A 21326-nucleotide genomic window follows, 5' to 3' on the forward strand; every position below is an offset into this window, starting at 1 on the left:
TTAACTTTCAGACGAGTGACAGGAACTAAAAAAAAAAAAAAAAAAACCAAAAACCAAAGTTGGCCACACACACTGACACCATTAATGTTTATTGCAATGCCAAAAGTGTCAGTGCTGCAGAACATGTTCTTCCCATCGAAAACTAATTGCCTTCACTGTGCATGAAGATTCCGTTCAAACACAGCTGGAAACTGTGAAGTCAAACCACAGTCATTTATAAGATACACATTTTGCAAAATGATCTCAAACCACACATTTATAAGATACACATTTTGCAATTTGTGCCTTGTTTCCGCACTCATTTTTTTTAATCAGCATCCCACGTGGATGCTGTGTTCTTAGAGCCAACAATGTGGAGAACTAATGAAGTCATGTCGTTTTCTCATAGTGAACCTTTCAAAGTTGAACACAGTCTTTATGCAAAATCTCCTAGAATTGAAAGGAAATTATGTTCTCTTATCATTCTGCCGGAATCTTTAATAGCCAAAACACTTTCGATTTTTGACAAATAGCACAGTGGAATGCTAGCACATTTGCCTCAAAGTCAAATTTTGGTGCGAATTTCTCTGAAGTTTGCCTTTTTAGTCGAGCTTGCAAAGATTCCTTCCCTAGTTTCTTGCCGCATTTTCAAAACATACATTCTGAATTTTATTCAAGAATAAAAATCAGCCTCTGCAAGTCGATGTCATCTAAAACAAAATAAGTCTGTGTAACGTGTTTAACACTTTATTCATAGAAAACCACTGAGTCCAACACAAATCAATATAAAATGGTAGTAGCGATACATAAATAATAATAAATTCTTGCTTTATAAACAGTAGCTCAAGAATTTGCACCCAAAACAAAATAATACAAATAAAAAGTGGTGATGTTAAGCTATCATACTTCTGTGGCAACAAATACTGGAAATACCTTTTTTTTTTATAATCAGTAGCACAAAGAGGCAACAAACACTTTCAACATTCCCTTAAGTTAGAAAGAACAGAAAACCAAACAAACTGGGAAACAGTTGGTGAACTAGGCGAATGACTGCTACCAGCAAATAGTACTCTCCTACAAAAAAAAAAAAAGAATGGATGTGGAAAAATGTGAATCTCCTCTTAAACAGACAAAACAAGAGGCAGGAAGTCCCGATGTTGCCGCTTTGATAAGATAAATCACGGTAAAGCCGGCTTACGAGAGCTTCCTGTTAAACGGGCAAAAGTACGTACGTACATGCCACGGTCGTGTGTTCTTTCAATGGATGCTTTCGTCATCCAGAAGTTTCCACCTTCTGAAATGATGCAGCATGGGGTTAAATCAAGTGTACTGCAGAACGTCAATGTCACCAATGCTTTGGACAAGACAAGGCTAATGGCTTGCGGAGTGAGCCCATGACCAAACAATCTGACGTAGAAGATATCAAACAATAAATTCAAACAAAGGAATGGAGGTCATCCAAAAGGCCATCCCGTTTGTTCAGAGTTGTAACATTGAACTGTTGTTCTCTCTTTTATGAGTGCCACCACATGACGACATCTTGAGAAGACACTAAAGGCTTTTCTGAGTCCTGATTGAATCAAACCCAGAAAGAAGTAAAGCAACGATCTTTTGTACATTGATAGGTCAGAAAAGGCATTTTCTCAGGTTCAATGTTTAGCTCTCCATCATATGCCGCAACATAGTCAAGTCAGCATTGTACAATTGCAAAGCAGGCTGGACCTCGGCGGGTTGGTTGTCCCCCCCCCCCCACCGGCCGCCTCTCTAATAGTGGTTCAGTCCACCGGGTCTCATCTTGCGCTCTTAAAGAGCGATCCAAGTGGTTCTGCATAGTCAGGTTTAAGAATGTATCTGTGCCCATTTTCCTCAACTTACATGCTTCTTTTGTATTTTTTGGAAACATTTTTCTTTGCAAATGTAAAAAAAAAAAAAGAAAATACAAACAGTAAAATATAGCAAAACAGAAATGTACACAGGAGCACCTGAGAAATGTCTTTGCTCTTACAAAAAAACAAAAAATGCTGTCAAATCCCCCACATCCAAAACAGTTCAAGTACACCCACACTCCCACCCCCCCCGAAAAAACAAAATAAAAAAAAAATAAAAAAACAAAACATACTTATTATAAATAATTATAATTTTACAATTTTCTGAATTGACACTTTCATATTTACAATATCTTAAATGCTTAATGCTACTATTTTTGTTTTGTTTTGTCTCGTTAAGTGATGTCCCTGAGAACAAAGTTTAGCCTCTCTTTCATTCTTCTATTTCTTCAATTAAAATAACAGGACAAAAAAAGAAAAGAAAAGTAGATTAGGTGACGTGGAAGATCACCTCTAATGGAATGTAAAAAAAAAAAAACATGCAAGAAAATGTCCCTTTTTAAAGTTCGCCTGTCATCATCAGAGGCTTTATGACTGCCATCGTTTGTCATACAAAGCAAGCAAACAGCAATAAATAATAAACCGGCAGGAACGTACTGAAGAGGTATTTGTGTGAAGTGCTTGTACAATGACGTTTCGTCTGACCAGGAATATTAACCTTCTGAGTGACTTATCGGGAAAATGTCCAAAAAGTTGGCCCGTTCTGACATTTCAAGTAGTATTAGAAGCACATCATATATGATGCAATATATTGTTAGTGCTGTTTAAGCTTTCCTTTTAGGCTTTTCAAATAGAATGAACATTTCTTTTCTAGGTATTTTTGGAAAAGTGTCAGTGAGCAACCAAAGTTGCAAATATATTTACTAGTTTCGTAGAGGAAGTTGAGTTGGGAAATTCTCAAGTTCCCACAAAAGATCTTACGATGCAAAAGGAACTTTAGCTACAGGCAGAGGGAAGAGCCGCTGGTAAACAAAGGCCAAATATATCTCAAGCCCTCCAACCGAATACCAGATGACATCATGTGGCTTGGAGAAGAGAAACGCAGAGGCTTGACTACATATTGCTTAACAGTAAAATTAGTATGCGAAAAATCAACGCAGTCCAAACCATTTCGATTCGTGGCAGAATAAAACAAAATAAAATCCAAATTATAGTCCGCAAGTAGAGCAGCTCTGAAGGTATGTGGGAGCTAGCCTTACACTGCTTTTGGTCAGATCTTTGGAATTTTTGTTGTTGTGGCTTGAACTCTCTACGTATGAGCCCTGAATGAAACAAGGTGATTTACAGGGGTCTCAAACTCCAGTCCTCGGGGGCCGCATTCCTATTTGTTTTCCAAGTTTCCCTCGGTAAACACATCTGATTCAATTATCAGGCTCCTGCAGAACGTGAGGATGAACTGATCATTTGAATTAGGTGTTTAACGAGGGAAACTTGGAAAACATGTAGGAATGCGGCCCCCGAGGACTGGAGTATGAGACCCCTGATCAACAAGGATGTTAAGGGTGATAAATATTACTGTTGAGGTATGATCATAACACTGTGTGTTGTCATCCTCAGTGGGTTATTTTTTTTTTTTAATAAACATTTTGATGTTTCCTCCATTTTTTAAGGCCCACTTCTTCCCAGCTGCTTTTGGTTTTTGTGCCACGTGTAAAAAATAAAAGCTAGTTCTGCTTTTCACAACCTTATGACTTTTTTGTTTGTCATCATTCGTTGGTAGCGGGCCAGGAAGTCGTGATTTGTTCTTCATCTTTGACATATTGAGCCATTTGCCCCTTTTAGTAGTTTCACTAGAGCAATGCTTCCTGGTTCACATTCAACAACCAAAACCACCACGTTGGAGGGAAAAAAAAAAATAGTCAACCAATGGCTCAACTTAAGTAAAAACAAAAAATTCAAAATGTGAAACAGAAATATATAAGGTGGGTTACTTCCTTAAAAGGATGATCCTCTTGGGGTCAACCGAATCGTTCCCTAACCAGCATCATGAGTTTCTTCTTCCCCTTGTAGATTTGTTTGAGGTTGTCTATGAACTGGCCAAACTGAATGTGGCCATCCTGCGCCAACAGGAAAGTTTCCCGCGCTTTGCTCAGGAACTCGATGAACTCGCCGTAGTGCCGCGGACTGATGTGTGTCAGTCGAGAGTGCGTGGTGTTGATGTAGGCCGAGATTGTAGCGTCCAGGAGCTGGCGCAGAGGCGCCTTGTCTGTTGCCATCAGTTTCCCGGAGTTCCTTCTGCCGGGAATGCCGGCCAGACCCGGTGCCGTCATGGTGCACCGGCGCAGGATATCGGACAGCACGGTGGCGCAGTGCACTCCTTTCACCACCAGGGGAATAATTGCAGCGAGCTCGTTTTTCCCCAGGGAGTGACTGAGCGAGCAGGCCCACAAAACGTCATTAATGGCTGGGTGGGTGTCCTGGTTGTACGCCAGGTTCAAGTGGCTCATCGCCAGGGAGGCTAACTTAAACGAGCGCAGCGGGTACCCTCTGTGCTCCATGTACCTGGCGATGGTAAAGAGCTGCGAGTAGGTCATCCCCGTGGACGCCGCGTCGATGACAATTTGGTAGGCCGTCTCAAAGGTGATGTGGTCCTTCTCGCAGAGAGTCAGAGCAGACAGGGCGCAGTTCTGCGGGTCCTTCATGGCGCACTGCAGCGCTAACGTCCTCGCGCAACTAGCTAGCTCCTCTCGTTGGTTGTAATCCAGGCTGAGGCGGAGGATGGTGTTGTGGGACATGACAGTGGCTGCAACGATACTGGTGGATTCGGTGGGTGTGAAGAGGGTGTACCAGCTCTGCAGAATGCTCACGAGGGCACGAAGACCTGAGAGGAGCAGTGACACACAATGGAAAAAGATATTGGTGTGAAAAGACGTGGATTAGTAAAGATTTAGAACTTACTTCAGATGCTACAAGTCGACGGCAAAGCACTACATTTACAAGCTTTGGTCCAAGCATTACTAAATGGATTAACTGACACGTCCTTAAAATCAATCTTATCTCGATATAAGGACATGATCATGTGATGGGCAAATTTGGTTTGCCTGCTCTTGGGGAGGGCAGGATAATATTTCAACATACCGACTTCAGTGGCACAGGTTACCAGCCAGCGGACCATCTCTCTCCTTCTCCAGTTGAGCGTGGACAGAGTCATCCTCATCACCTACAACATAATTGGGGACAAAATGATTGCGCGACTGTGTACAAAGGGAAGACTAACTTCAAGTTTAACTTGGCATCTTGGCTATCTACGGGTTTCTCCATCATGCCCATTTAAATATCAGAAGAGTTGGCTTATTTATTTTGCACGTCGAAAATATTGTTTGCAGTGACGCGGATTGGAAAATAAAACAAGCACAATCGTTTGTGGAATTACAGACGTGTCCTAAAAGTCGCAAACGCACAGGCACACACAAACCTACACACACTACCTGAAGTCCCAGCTCCAAGGCCACATTGAGTAGAGTTATATCAGGCGGGCTGTCTGCAGGCGTAGCGATTTTGAAGGCATCCTGGGCTAGTTTAAAGATCAAGGATGAAGAATGGATGTTTTTCTGAATGACTTCCAGAATTGTCCGCAATCTCAACATGTCACCTAGAAATAAGGAGCAAAGGATTTGGATTGGCAAAATCTTAATGAGATGCCCGTTCTGGGTAATGCTTGGACTGTACCTTTAGCAGCAGTTAGCATCGTCGAAGCGAGCTCACACTGCTGCGTCTCCAAGTGTCCCAGAGTGAACCAGCGTGGATATCTATTTGTAATGATGGAAATACCATGGCGAGGTTGACCAATATCCACGGAGGCTGCAGATGATTCCAGAACTGGCAATCTGAAAACAAGAATGCAACAACTTCAAGCTCATACAATTCACGGACTACAGAAAAGGGTATGGTCGTTTTTATTTATTGAAAAAATTCAAGTGGTCATATGCAGGTTATGACTTTCTTATATTGATATTTTACTATTTAATAATATAATATTTTATATTTGATAGACCGTGGCATGAATTATTTCAGGATTTACTTTATAACATTTTTTGTGTGCCTAAATAGACTGAGCATATATATAGTTATTAAAGTTTCCCAGCTTAACGGCCCAAAATTAGAAAGTAGCGATTTTATTCTTCCTAGAAAAAAAACAAATCACAGACTGCATTGGGACCAAGGCGTTTTCGAACAATTTAAGTTTAGATCGAAGAAAAAAGTCTGACCTCATGGCACGAAGAGCCACCTTATATGCCAGGTCTGCATCGTGTGGCAGCAGGGCAGAAAAGAGGTACTTGGCAAAAGTGTGCATAGGAACACTCTCCCTGTGGGTGACTTCACCAAGACCGCTGAATGGACCAGCTGCATAGAAACAAAAAAAGAAATCATTCTCAGTTTTCAAGAACCATTTATCATTCACTTGACTCAAACATATTCAAATGTTCTTTTTTTTTAAAGTGATTTTAGTTTTATTGTAAGATGAGTTACATAACAATATTTCAGATATTGACTTCAATTATTTTCATCTGTATCAGACATCACAAGTCTTCTGCAAACACTGGCTTGTCATGTGTAATGTTGTACCTTCTAGTAACTGTATGGCCTGTCTCCGGAGAGTCTGAACCAGCACGTTGTCCAGCTCGAGCTCTTGCAACTTTGTCACAATTTGCTCTTCGTTGCGGCACACCTTCAAAACAACACGCATATCTCAAAGGTTACACATTGCACAATATTATGCACAGCGTATGCTCAATACGACATGTTGCAATACACACGCAAAAAACATGTTTTTTGAGTACGCGTTTGAAAACTACACCAAAGAAACGGATAGAATTCATTTGCACAAAACGTTTAATTCATCCAGATAAAAGAAATCTATTTTATGCACCTATTTTTTTTTGTGAGAACAAAACACCATACATCCATACCTTCTCCTGAGCGTAGAGACCTTCTGGCATAATCCTTTGTTGGCCCATGCCCATCAGAGTCACCTCCAAGGCGAGAGTCAGGTAAGACTCTCCTCCATCATGACTGCCCCACACTGGCACATGGTGGTAGACAGGACGCCTGTGCTCACCCTCTTATAGATGGGGAAGAAGAAAATTCACCCGTTCAATCAATCAAGTTTCTAACTGACTTTCAGCTATTTGATTAAAGCTTAACAGAAGTGTATAGGGCATGGAATGTGGCCTGCGACCAAAGGTCCACATGTTCAACTCTCTGACTACGATTGGGATAAAGAGTAAATGAGCAGCAGCCTTCCAGGAACAATAAAAACCGAGAGGGACACAGCAAAAAACGATGGAGGTACAAGTGGAGGGTCAACTGGCAATACAATGTTGTCTAGGAGCTGCAAAGATTTACCAACCTAAATCCGACCAGTTTGTGTTAATGATTTTGTACCTCCGGTGTCCATAGTGCTGTCGTCGTCGACTCGGCACGTTTCGGTGAGCGTTGTAAACAGGCAGCCAATGGGGTCCAGAGGATGTCCTACCCAACCCTCTAGGTTCGTGGTGGTCGTCACGCCCCTTTGAAGAAGATCTGGGGAGATCAAGAGCAGATTGAGCGGAACCCTGTATTGCTAAAAAAGAGAATGTGTGTGTGCATTACCTTTCTTTTGATGTCTATAGATATCCATCTCACGCTGTTGTAATAGACGGAGCGTGTTGATGATGGCCACCGCCAGTCGCAAGGCTTCCCTGGAATACCCATGGGAACGCAAGGCATCTACACGAGCGCATGCCGTCGGTACGTGATCTGTATGTTTGACAAGAGACGCGCAGAAATTCACCACTGGTCATTGATTAACATTTTCAATGTTTGACATACTTCACTCACTGTGTGCGTGTGTACGCGTACCGAGCCAGAGGGGCAGGCCCTGTGGATTAAACAGTAGACTCTCCTCGTCTCTCTGGTACGATGGAGACATGTAGTAATCGCTGCTGATGATTCTCTGAAGGTGGCTGCCCTGCCAGTGGAGGTTGCAAGCCTCAACCGCCCGGCTGAAAACGGTCCTCCTTGGCCTGGACAGAGAGTCTGACAAGGAAAACACACACTTAGCACTCGGGAATACGGCTTGTCGTTGATAATGGAATTATCATTTATAGTTGGTATCAAACAATCAAATGTACTGTCAGAACTTGTACGGTATTTTCAATGCTATCAGTGATTATCTTGAACTGCATGTGTGTTTGCGTACTGACCCTGTGCAAGGTTGCTCTGCGGCAGAGCATTAGTAATGTTCGGGAGCTCGCGACCATAGTTGCCATCTTCCAGCGGGCACACGTCCATGTCGCTCCACTTCTTCATCTGCATGAGCCAACTGCTCTTCTCCTCACTCTTACAGTGGGGGTTTAACACCACACACACCCACAATGCACCTAGAGCAGTCAGCATTTTTTTAATATCATTTCAAAACAAGACAAAGTCTGATTTTGTCAAACGTGTCAATACTGCTATTTTTTTTTCAGTCTTTGTCAAAGGAGTGTTATTCCTGTTTCAGATGCATGTCATGATCACACCCGCTCACCCAGGAAGTGTTCTCATTGACCTCCTAAATGCTCAGATTGATTGCACAGAAGCTGAGCAGCTTTATTGATTTAAGGGCTTCATTATTCCATGAGGAAAAGAAAGGCCGAGACAGAGAGAAACTACAAAAAGGTTTCACTGACTGTACTTACTCAGCTCATCCCAAAGTTGTCTACATTTGTCCGTCATGCCTGCGCCTTGTTGTCTCCAAAGTGACAGCCGAGGGTCTGCCATAAACTGTTCTGTTATGAGAGTTAGCATCCTGGCACCATTGGAGTCACGCATTCTTAACATCTCGCGCACCTAGAAATCCCCAAAAAGATAATCGTTGGCACATTTTGGAATCGGCGGTCATTCATGTCTAAGTGTCAGTACTCGGGTGGTATTTCATGGTTTGCACAACAATATAGCATATAATTTTATCTTCTGTGTGTTCAGGTTGCTTACTGGTGCATTTAAAAATAAAGTTGGGAGGAATACTGACATGAATCAAGCAGAGCAAAATGTACCTTAGCAAACATGGAGTTGATCTGCTTCCCAGAACCGTAGTATCCTCCCTGGGACAAAAAGTGCTTGACTTGTTCCCGGACTTGATCTTCATCCAGATGCCAGCAGTTGTCATCGTCAATGCTTGCGCCGGCAGTTGGATCGGGAGCACCTGAATAAAATGATTAAAAAAAGCAGGCCATCATGAGAGACACGCTGACAAAAAGGTTTTTCTACTAAACAGGTCAAGAGCATGGTAAATTGATTTAAAAAAAGACTCTGTCGAAAACAACATTAGACTTCCCGTGCTCATGGAGGACTTGCTAAGCGCTGCAAAGTGAACTAAACAAAATGTGGAACTCAGTGTTTATTTTGATTTCTGCAGCAGGAAGTTTGCCAGCACAACTTTGCTTTCCTTTTCCTTCTCTGCATGTGTTTCTACATCTAATTTGGAAAAGGGGCAGGGGTTACTTTGATCAAGAAAGAAGCTGAGCAACTAAAACCACAAATTTCAATCTGCCTGTAGGAAACAAACCAGCAACATTCCTCAATTAAAGCCTTCCATGTGGATCAACAGCGTCCATGGCCTGTTCTCTTGTTAAACACAGACAGGAAGCACGATGTGGCTTTGCTGAACTGGAGAGCTGCCGAATGTCAGCATTAACAGGAGGAGACCAAATTGGAAAAAAAAAAAATCATTGTATTGTAGGGTGTTTCGAGTTTGCTATATCCATGATGTACGTGTGTAGAGAATAGTTTCGAATATTTCTCTCCAGACACGTGAGGAAGACTAGGTTGGCGCACCGTGAACTTGGTTGATCTCAGAGTTAGATGAGAGGATCTCGTCAGCCAGTTTCTGAGCTGTGGGCAAGACCTCTGTGTGGTGGGCTGTAATCAGGTATTGGACCAACTTCTGCAACTGGTCTCTGTTCATTTGGAACAAGGTTTCTGAGATGGGCAATCGAAGCTTCACCTGCAACATACACACAAGTGACACAGGATATAAATATGTCTGCCATTTTATTTTAAGTCTTTATTATGTGTGCCTGACAAGGCGTGCTTTGTTTGTCCAGCTTTTGTTTACATTGCATTGTTATAGTTTTAAAGTTGTTCCACCTGTTCAGAATGTCTTCTTATAATTAGCTTATGTGTATATTTTACCTGTTCAGGCTTGCGGATCCTGTACAGAGATAGCGCCACCACGTGGGCGCAGTAGAAAATATCCCGATCTCCACAGCTACAGGTGACAGAGGTAATCTTGCAGCGATCAAAGCTGATGGCCACCTTGTGGGTGACCTCTGGATCCAATGTGGTGGCAGGTTCAGTTACCGTACCACTCAGATGAAACCCTGCACAAGAAAGAAGGTAGAAAATAGAATAATTAATTGGCTTCCTTTTTTATTGTGATAAAGAAATAAAACATCTCCACAATAACTTAACATTTCCCCCTCACTTTTATCATTTTAGAAATGTGTGATATTAAAAGGGAAGAAACAAGGGAGAACCTATAAGTAGTAACTTGACGCCACATATCTAAAACAGACGGCAATTGGTCAGATTTGTACTGTAAGTATTTTTAAGATGTGTACAAATTAGTTTGTAGCCTACAACAACCTCAGGGCTTTATCTAGAGCCAGACAATCAGCAAGAAGATGGGGAGGGAGGCAGCGGGAGCAAACTGAAAGGCAATGACGAGCTTATTTTGGGCCGTGGCAAAGGGAAATGTGCTAAAATCTTGTTTTCCCAAACCTACACACGCCCAAACCATAACATGACCCAACCCCCAAATCCACCCCCGCAATTAAAATCTGGGGTATGAGCCAGCATGGTGGTACAGATGAATAATAAGGGCTTCCTTAAGCCATCTCCTGGGCAAAGCCCCTCAACAGGCTTTCCTTTTCCCGACCAAATGTTGTGAGCGCACACACAAGAAAGCTGTCACACCCTGCGATATAATCAGCTGAAAACATCATTCATTGTGGCAAAGAAATAGTGATAAGAAAAGATGGACAGAAAAAAACAAGAGCTCAGAGGCTTGCACCATTTTCCAGTAATTTCACCGTCAAAATGATATCATGTCTTTAATAACGATATTTGAATAATGACAGTGACAATCTTTTCTTTAGCACACCACTTTTCCAACTGTGTCAAATAAGGGCAGAGCCTTTTTCTCCACAAGAAAGAGGAGACAGAAAAGAATGGCCATGAAAGGAGAGGCGTGGAATGAAATGAGGAAGCATCTTGTTTGCATTGCCAACAGACATGACATAGCCTGTGTGCAACTCTTGCTATCAGTCCAGATGATGGAAAACCTCCAATCACGTTAACAAATGTCATAGCTTTAAACGACTCGCTATCAAATCCAGTGCAAGTAGAACGATGAGCAAACCGTTTCGACCATTTTTTTTTGGGGAAGTTTCCAAATATTTCAAATGTGTTGATAAAAAAATCCAACGTTCACCGCTACTGGCTTATTGGAAAAATATTTCACTCGTATTGTATGGACTCGCCAATTTGTAAACTCGTAGCTGGAGGAAAAAAAATAGATTTCGGATTTTAAGAATTAAAAGATCCAGAGTGACAAATTCAGATTGTTAAACTATTGTGTGTCTGAAACATGAAGCGTTTGTTGCTGCATCAAATTATACTACAAGAGCTCCCTGTTATCTGGGTACTCTCTCATGTGAGTGCTCCTCAATGTGTGGTGAAGAGAAACAGTGTGTCTTCAGCAGATGGGGATGCAATGGCACTTGATTTAAAAAAAAAAAAAAAAAGAGGATGCTGCATCCGGCAGCCCGTGTACATGTACATACAGACATAAAACACAGCGCACAAAACAACCTTTCAAAGCCTGCTTGCTTTTTTTTCTAAATGCCAGGACCAAAATTTAGTAGCAAAAAAAAAAACACCCAGTGATATTCACAGAAGATATCATTAATCTCTCACACGACACACAGACTGCTATTTTATTTTAAATTGCAGGCAGCGTATTAATTTTGATCCAAGGTGATTTATGAGTGTGCAGCATAGAAAGATGCAGATAAATCCAAAATCCACAATCACGAAAAACTTTTCGTTTCACTTGAAATAAAAACTAATGCATGTGAACATTTAAGTCCAAGAAATATAGACGAGTGAGGAAACAATCAAATGTGAGCGTGGAGTGGGGGAGTGGAAGACAACAGCCGCCATTGTACATCTTTCCATTGTGCATCCACAATTGCGCACACAGCGCCGCCATCTGTCACACAGTGCAAACCCCGCCCACCCCGCAGCAAGTCAACCAATGAGGAGGCAAACAATTGCTCATGCTCATAGGCCATTAACCCTAATCAGCTGGGAGAATGGCGCCGGGCGGTGAGCCAAAGTATATGTATGTGCACGCACACGCATAGACGCATTTAAATGACAGCAGCCTTATTCCGTTAATGCCTCCCCACAGACAAACCCGGCCCACTCATTTCAAATTCCAAATAAATAATCCATTGATTCTCCCCAAGGTTCCACAAAAATATGACACGTTCCATATATCTCCAGAAAACTTGAATTTTAAAACCGATGCAGTTCACGCGGATTGAGGATGATGCGGCTCATGGCATGGGGGTAAATTTGCTTATTTGCCCGGTCGATCAATAATAGAATATATTATTTCGGCCCTCTGTTGGAATAAATAACCGATACACTGACAGTAAATATGGATATTTTTTGACAACACGGTGCTTAATTTCTCCATTTCTTTTCATGGGATCGCTCATCCCATAAATAGGGGTAAAGTAGGTGGAAGCAGTGGTTGGCCAAGAAGAACGGATGCTAAGACCCACCGGCAAGAGAGATGACGGAAAAACACTGGATAAAATATATAAAACGTAATTAATGTTCATGGCGTGAATTTGTTTCATTTTTGGGCTATGCACTATGCACTTTGCAGATGTACTTGATTCTTTATACATTGTATCAAGTTTTGGCATAAAATGAATCCAGAATTTAATATTTTCCTTTTTATGTATTTTTTTTCATTTTGAGTCACATATATATCGTTTTAGCACAATTACCACCCACCAGTTTGACTAATGACGTTCAAACGTCATCTTACCAAACGCGCAGGAAACGTGCAGGACGAAATAATATTTTGTGTTCCGTTCGAACCTTTTGAGAGGTTGTAAATATCTACAATACTGTAAACACAATTATTGCGTGAATGTTTGCACGCTTGAGTCATTCCTTTATGATTTGTGTAGTAGTCAAGGACACACACAAACCTTGTCTCCCATTCTTCCTCCTTACGCCCTCCCAGCTCCATGCCTTGGTATCCATCCCCCTCCAGCAGCAAACGTATCCCCTGCAGCCCTTCCCATCTCCCATCTGTTCTGACAGCTCCAAGGTTAACACAGCACCCCTTTTTGCACGCTCCCACTCACGCAGACACCCACATGGCCGTGTATTCAATCAGCCATCTATCTGTGCACAACAGACGTGCATATGCACAAATACCCATTGGCCACACTGAATCATCTCCTCCCTCTGCCCATCCATCGATGCATCCATCCATCCATCATTCAGTCATCCATCCCTTCCTCTTTGCGCTGTTTGCTGATGCGATAACAACCAGATTGTTTCATTTGTGATTTCCCAACAGCTCTGCCCCAACATGCACACAAACTCAGTAACCGCAGGGACTCATTTGTCATGTTTTCACTGAATTGATTACCTGATTTTCTCTTTTCTATTGCAACAGGGGAAAGTGGGGGGATGTCGGGGATGGGGTTCATGGCAGGTTAATTAAGTGCCTTTCATCTTATTTGTCAGTGCAAAAAAAAAAAAAAAAAGACCCAAAATACAGCTTTGGCGAAACAGGTGGTAGTCAGCGAATTCCCCACCTGACTGACCAGGTTAGGAATAAAAATAGTTTCGTCGTAAAGAACCACTATCATTATGATGAATGCTTTAAGTGCACACACACACCCCGAACACACACCTACAGCTGATTTAAGGTAAACAAGGGGTAAGGAGGAAGGTATGGCATCCTTTCCTTGCCTGCATCTAAGATTCAATCTGTCTAATTTGAAAGGAAGCCATACAAGCAGAGAGCCAGAGCAGCTCAATTCAAGACAGGCACACATTCTGTTGTCAAAGAACTCACTTGCTCAATTCAAAGCATTGTATTGTAAAGGGTGTGCATAACAGCATTTAAGAGGAAATAGCTGAAACGCTGCTTTCAGCTTCCACGAGAGCTCAAAAGGTGCAGTCTGATAAGAGCTGCCATGCTCACACACACACAAACACATTGTGTAGAACGTGAAGCTGAACTTCGGGTTTAGATCAATCGAAGGACATGTGAGTGTGTATGCCAAAAGCTGTCCTTTCACTGGTTTGTGTAGATCCTGTTAACTCAAGGCTAAATAAATCCAGGGAACAACCTTCATTTGCTCTTTGTTGGCTAGTGAAGCTGGGCTCTCTGTTCGGCTATCTTGCAAGTTCGGGCCTGAAAGTTCTCGTTTGCTATCAAAGTGACAACCTCGCAAGATATACGACATCAGCTTCCACAAGAAAAGAACAGCCATGTGACCAAACATCTCTTTGAACAACCGCAATTGACCGTGGGTCCGCACAAGACCTTGACCACGTCATTTGTCGATAACATGGTCCATAGTGTCAAAGCTGTCGTTTTTGCAGATACTGGCTGACTGTAAGGTCCATAAGGCACCAAATTCTGGTCCGCCTACACACCGACAAATCTGACATCATGAAAACCGTTATTTGACTGACCACTGTCATTTTCAACTGACCCTAACCCTAACCCTAACCCTAACTGACTTTATGACGTTGTATCAAAAGTTAAAACTCATTTATTAGTTTGATCCCCTAGTTCGGTGGAGACCACAAGAGTAGAACGCCACTGGTTACACATATCTACTGCCAATAATGAATCAATGTGAAACCGCGGCATTGCACTACTGCGTCACTAGATCTGGGGTAAAGAAGGTTACGCACCCCTGACGTACACGATTTAATCTTGTCCCTGATTTTCACAACAACTTTGTCTGAGGTGCACGTTAAAAATCTCTTTGCTGTCAACTTATTTTCCTGGTTACTACAACCACCATGGATTTAATGAAAAAAGACCAAAATAATTTTATTTTATCATGGTCCCATTGAATTTTACTTGAAAGGCATGTAAAGAATATGTATGTATTGATAGCAATAGAATAAAATGTGCACCTGAATATTGCAGTATACTGTACGCACATCAACAATGTAGTAATAGTACGTCACTGCCATGTGAAAAAAAAAGACAGAGCAGATAATTACTATTGATTTTTCAGGACACTCTTTACTTCCTAGCAGCTAGCAAGAAAAACATTGGTTGTAGTTTTGTTCAATTTTATTTCCATTCAACATTTTGGTGGAACAAAAAGGTCATGACATTTATGGTGTGGTGGGACCATCTGCATGTCTGAGGTTAGGAACCTTTCCACCTACGGATTAGACTCCACCCCTGCAGATCTGATCATGGCGAGCTTTGCACAATCACGCATGAAATGAATCATTAATGAAATGTAATGAAAACAGCTTGCCAGCCAACATATAACCTGGAAATCTACACATGCCCTCTCTCACACACACACTTTCAAATAGGGGGTAGGGACTTCTGGTTGACTTCATCGAGCTCCCATCAAGCCCTGCCACCATATGGGGATTGGGGGGGGGGGGATTTGAGTGTGTGCATGTGTGTGTATTTCAGAGACAGTATTAAAATGCACACAAAGGGCATTACCAAATCAGCTTGAATGCATTATGACGCCACTCTTGCCAGATTAAGAGGACCCCCTTTCAACTCATGTACCCTGAAGATGTGTTAATCTTAAACACTGCAGCTTTACCACTGTAGTAATAATCACATGTTATAAGTCCACCATCTTTAATTTCCAGGTTTCTCTCTTTTGCTGCTTTCTTGCTTTGAGACACACGGAGGAGCTGACGTGGCAGACAGTCATGCTAGAGGTTAATCTGATCAAGTGTGTGCGTATTTCTCGTAGCAAATTGGATGTCAGCCATGACTTGGAGTTATCCTTCGAAGTCACTCAATGTGGCGTTGGTTCGGATATCTCCAAAGTGACGCCGATGTTGCAAGGTATGTCGGCGGTCAGTGCCCACCAAAAAAAAAAAAATGGCAATACAACAAATCTGTTTAATCGTATAAAGACGTGCCAGTCAAGTGATTATAAGATAAGAATGAAAATGCGAGCTGAGTCGTCACAGTCTGCCACAGCTTCCAGCACACGCACGCCCAAAATAAAATTATAATTTGTTTACATTGTTTTCATTTCCCCCAGGGGGGCAATTTGTGTATTTTGGGTCCGGCATACCTGCAAAAGCATCTTATTTACTTTAATTTGTTTTGTTATTTACTGTGTTTTGAAGTATTTCTAGTTTCTTCAGTTTTCAGTGCAGATACTTTAAAACAGGATATAAATAAATAAATGGTGATAATATTTTTTTGCCGTATCGGCGCAGCCCTAATGTCAACTCTCACACAACGATTCAACAAAGAAGGATGCACACGCAGACGCGCACTCACACACACACACACAAACACACACAGAAGGAACAAAGATGGCGTAGGCTGGTAAACAATGCTACACAATGCCGTTTAGAAGCCTTGAGTTCACAAAAGAAAATACTTCCAAATGCCTGACATTCATTGAGTTTGTCTGTCACCCTCATACTGCTAAGTGTGTTGAGAGAGAAACCTTGACAACATTCAAAAGGGAATAGATATTGTTCCTCAGAACATTATTTCTCTCCACAAATTGCCTTGCAAATTAAATATTCATTTCACTCATTTTCACGACAATACAGATGCAGCAGTTGAAGTGTGTAGGAAAAGTTTGTCAGCAATAAAAAAAAAAAAAAAAAGCTATAACCAAAAAAAAAACCCTATACATTTGCTGCTACCATTTATGGTTTATGATCAATAAACATGACAGGAAAAGATCACAAGTCTCCAAGTCATCACTATGTTCCCAACAATGTGAAGTGGAATCCCCCTGAGCTAGGCCTGTTAAACCTTCACGATTTGTTATGTTAACAAAAGAACCTTTGTCATAGCCGTGTAGACAAAACTTCGCTCCTAAATCACCCCACAATATTAGTGTGCATAGACCACAGCGGCTACTCCTTTTGTAAATGAACCAAACCAGGATTCCAATTCCTGGAAGAAAGCGAAAGAAAGAACACCAAATTCCTGTCATAGTGCTGCTCGAAAAATAAAGTGGCCGACCATATTGGGTACGACAATATTTTGGAGTCTTTTGTGTGTGTCTGCCGATTGGCATGAGACAAAGTTACGATTCACCATTGATTGGGCATTATTTTTATTTCCCTTCATAGGTTTCATTTGACTCACTGGGTTGGTTAATGAAACCTGATGAGGAAACATTCAGGTCTGTTTCTTTTCTCTTAGCGTCCTGTGGATCAACACAAGACGTCAACACAGACTTTTGGATTCGATTTATACGCTAAAAAAACAGCTCTATTGACTCACCCCTTATATTAGATACATTGCATATTTGAATGAATCTCCTTTTCCTGTATAAATATTGCGGGTGACAGAAACAAACCGAAAACTCTCAACTGTACTTGACAATGAACTGATGAAAGTCTTGCAAACAATGCAGGGCTGAATTCTTATGACTTGCACTGGATGAATCAGAAAGTTAATGAAGAGAAGTACAAGCCTGTGCAAAGTCAGCTAGTATTCCCATAATCTTAATGACGCAGATAAGCACAATGAAATTAAAAAAAAAACTCTTCACAATTCTAAATGCGGAATTTTACTGAGGTTTGTTCTTGCTTGTATTATGAATGTGTGGATTTTAACTCATGAAACCATGAGAGTGGATGGATGGTGGGTGGACGGTATGATAATCATTTCCGAGCCATGTTTGCTTGCTGCGGTGTGAAAGTGATGATTATGATTTACACAGATTGTTACTGTAGAATGGAACGTTCATTTCTAAAGACAAATTATTTGATGATTATGGCTCAATGCATTTTTACTGGGCAACAATGATCATGAAGCGACCCGGACCGAATGTCCATGCCAGAGGTCACCAACCCATGGATCACATGGGTAGCCTGTAAGCCTGCTCTAAAAACAGCTTCCCAGTGATGGGACACTGTGATTTTCTAGGAATGATCATTAGAAAATGTAAACGCTGGCAAAAAGTTATAGAGATAAAACATCTGTTCCCAATTTTTTACGAGAAATCACATCGAGCAATAATAATTCATGAAATATGTTTACCATTAATAGTAACATTATTAATGGTCTGTTATTTCAAAGGGGGCTTTCAAAATGTCAGTATTAAATCTGTACCTCTGAGATTTAAAATGGTTGGTGACTCCTGTTACTCCAACTTTTAAAAAAAATATTTTGTTCCAGTACAAAACTCCGCACGCGTGCACAGCATCTATCTATTGAAACTCACATTTCGAGTTCTCTCCCTTGATCAATGTCAGTCCCATAAAACATCCAAACAAAAGCAAAAGGGGAAAGCAAGTGAAAGCCTCTTCACAACAATGTGTGCTGTGGGCTGAATACAGAACACAACACAAAACAAAAGTGTGAGTGACAGCCAACTGGCTTGGTACCACTTGGCACAGCCAAGGCCTGCTTGTCTTTGGCCTGACAATAAAACACACATTTATGTGCACAGACAATGCCGCCCACTCTTCTCAGGTGTAAAGAAAAGCACAGCACTCAACACTTGAAACAGGTTCTTTTCATCAGTCAAAAGATGCACAACAAGATGTCCCTCCTTTAATCCTCGGAACAAAAAACTGAAAATTGAGACTCTGATGACGGCTGGGGGGAAAAAAAACTGTAGTAGCATCCAACCATGTAAGATCAGCATCCTGACTAGTATGACTAGAGATGTTTTTGGCCAGCTCAAACTGCACTCTTATTACTTTTCTAACAATACGACATAATAAAATGATGATATAATGGCATGATGATAATAAACTGACTGGCAATTTTATTTCTTTGCCCAAAAATACAATACTGTTGTGCTTCTTTTTAATATGAGCGCTCTTTTTTTTTTTAAATACACCATCAATATCGCCGCCCACACAAAATCGTGATAATCATGCTATTGTGAGGTTTATATTGTGATAATATCACATATTTGGATATCAATACCTAGCCTCAGGTGTACAGGGTAAGAAAGCAAGTTGTGCTCATATGAAATAAGACCAAAGGGATGCAATGAAGGGCTTGTGTGAAAAGAAACAACCAGTACAAAAAAGTGCAAGCGAGGGGCGGGGGGGTGCAGGCCGGCTTACTCAGCAGGAAGCTGTCTGCCAAGGCAGGAGTCAGGCGGGGGCCGAGTGTGATGTCTGAGTGTGTGTGCACGCATGCGTTATGTCTGTGTAACGAAGGAATATAGTGGCCACGTGCCAAACACAATGCACTGCAAAACTGGACGCGCGTATTGTGTTGGGGGGGGAGTATGTGTTTGCATTCCTTGCATGCATTCTTGTGATTTCTTAGAATAAAAGTGAAAGGGGGCAACAGAGGAAGACTGGATGGAAACATCCTGCCTGTATCAGCCCACTAAGTTAATAAGTGGTGGACAAGATAAGAAGAAGCAACTGAAAGCTGCTGGAAATATCAAAAGCCTTGAAAATGAAATGTTTTTTTTTTTAAAGGCCAGTTAAGTGGGGAATAGGAAACAAACCAGTGTGGTGTGATGCTTGGAGCATTTGTGCTGCTTTTCTTAGCTCCCAAAAAAAAAAAAGCACCGGTCCCATCTGGCAAGGACACGAGCACAAAGTCATACACAGATATATAGCGCTATTGTCTTCGAAATGTGAAGAGGGTTAAAGGGTTTCTCTGCTGACTCCTGGGCACTTGGCACACTAATCCTGTTATCTATGTCCCAATAAGAAATGCATTCATGAAAAGAGCTGGCAAAGATGCTGCCCTGGAAATACTTGGAGGCTCCTCGTGTCTCCATTGTGAACTGCCAAAAGGAAGTAAAGCAGTGGCATTGAGATGGTCAAGGTAAGCGTTGCATGGCCTGGCTTGACTTTTAGAAAAATGACTTTTTCTCGCCTTTGTAGTCTTTTAATATTAAAAGCATTCATCCATTTGTGCTGCCATCTATTGAGACAGTTGAAATGGTCACCTGGCAACAGTTTCAAATGTTAACATGGATGGTAAACCCCTAAATGGTTGCATACGCCATTACCAGACATATCCTAACCCTAACCCTAACCCTAACACAACAAGCTTTTGCGTGTGTTGATTCACATATCAGGTAACCGCTGGGGAAGAGAATCTTGTGAAGAATCTAGGCCATTTTGATTAAAATTAGAGTGAATTGAAAAGGTGGAGAAAAGGAGGACAGATGAAAGGAAACAATGGGTGTTCGACAATGGCGGAGAGACTGATCATAGTCTTTGAGTATTCCCACAATGAAACACAAAAGGCCCTGCCCCCTCTCGAACTACCGGTTTCCGACTGAAATCGTCTTGGTAGGTGCGCCATGCTAAGTCTACGGTGTCCTGAAATAGAAGGGGTCAGAAAAACCAGGAGTATTTCAGACATATATATGCACAAACGCCTTCCATCAAAATCAGCATGCTGCCATACTTTTCTTGACTTGATAAGTTAGCAATTTCAGTAGAAAAAAAAAATGGAAATGGACAGCCCTTGGTAAAAATCAAAGGTAAACATACGATATGTGATGGCGATTTTCCATCTGGACGGTATTTTTGCCAGCTCTCGCTTACCACAGCACTCTTAGAACGAACAATAATTTTACCGGTCCTAAAAAAAGTACAGACGGGCTCAAATGTTCGGTTTATTCTGCCCAACAGGTAAACAATTTAAGAGGGCCTAACCGACAGCCAAAATTTGCTATATGGCCCATGCTAACCCTAACCCTAACCCAACCAGACAGATCCTCATGACTGTTGACCACATTAATCATGCTGAACGTGTATGGGGGGGTTAGTGCACTTGACTGCTCCGATCAATTTGGCTTGATTCCCTTCTTTTCTTGGGGCATGCCCATCCTCCCCCATTGTAGAACACCTTGTAAGCCCACTACCACCACACACACACACACACACACACAAACGTGTGATGAACTGCTGAGAGTGTAATGAGGACCCTCCCTTCCCATTGGCTTTGTGCGTGCATGTGTGTCCGTGTGTAGATGTGTGTGAGCCAGAGGTGACAAGTTGCTTGTGTTTATTTCTGCATTTGCCTTTCAGCTCATTTTGCGCCTGTTTCCTTCCTTCACACCTTCTTGAAATCTCCCTCCATTTTCTTCCATACTTCACACTTTTGGTGTCTGTCAATTCTCACCCAACCCCCCCCCCTCCAAAAGAAAAAATGATTTTTGTTTTTCATCATCCCCTCATGTGCTCCATTCTAGAGTTATCTCACCATTC

At 41.7% G+C, this 21326-nt stretch overlaps 1 protein-coding gene across 2 annotated transcripts in view; it reads right to left on the reverse strand.

The window, feature by feature from the left end:
- Positions 1–710: 710 nt before the first annotated feature.
- Positions 711–21326, reverse strand: part of zswim5 (zinc finger, SWIM-type containing 5) — a 28701-nt gene continuing 8085 nt past the window's right edge. Inside the window, exons 2-16 of one of the 2 annotated variants that reach the window (XM_088396960.1) lie at positions 10023–10210; positions 9666–9834; positions 8885–9033; positions 8528–8678; positions 8051–8227; positions 7686–7883; positions 7458–7604; positions 7251–7388; positions 6776–6927; positions 6432–6534; positions 6074–6209; positions 5535–5692; positions 5294–5457; positions 4944–5025; positions 711–4686 (exon numbers count right to left, since the gene is read on the reverse strand). In XM_088396960.1, coding sequence (XP_088253086.1) covers positions 3824–4686; positions 4944–5025; positions 5294–5457; positions 5535–5692; positions 6074–6209; positions 6432–6534; positions 6776–6927; positions 7251–7388; positions 7458–7604; positions 7686–7883; positions 8051–8227; positions 8528–8678; positions 8885–9033; positions 9666–9834; positions 10023–10210 — 2975 coding nt within the window. In that variant the 3' untranslated portion in view covers positions 711–3823. The remainder of the gene's footprint in view (positions 4687–4943; positions 5026–5293; positions 5458–5534; positions 5693–6073; positions 6210–6431; positions 6535–6775; positions 6928–7250; positions 7389–7457; positions 7605–7685; positions 7884–8050; positions 8228–8527; positions 8679–8884; positions 9034–9665; positions 9835–10022; positions 10211–21326) is intronic. The other variant, XM_088396961.1, reaches the window with a different exon arrangement.

The sequence above is a fragment of the Syngnathus floridae genome, chromosome 14, assembly GCF_059516105.1.
Source record: "Syngnathus floridae isolate MCC-2025c chromosome 14, RoL_Sflo_1.0, whole genome shotgun sequence".
NCBI lineage: Eukaryota > Metazoa > Chordata > Actinopteri > Syngnathiformes > Syngnathidae > Syngnathus > Syngnathus floridae.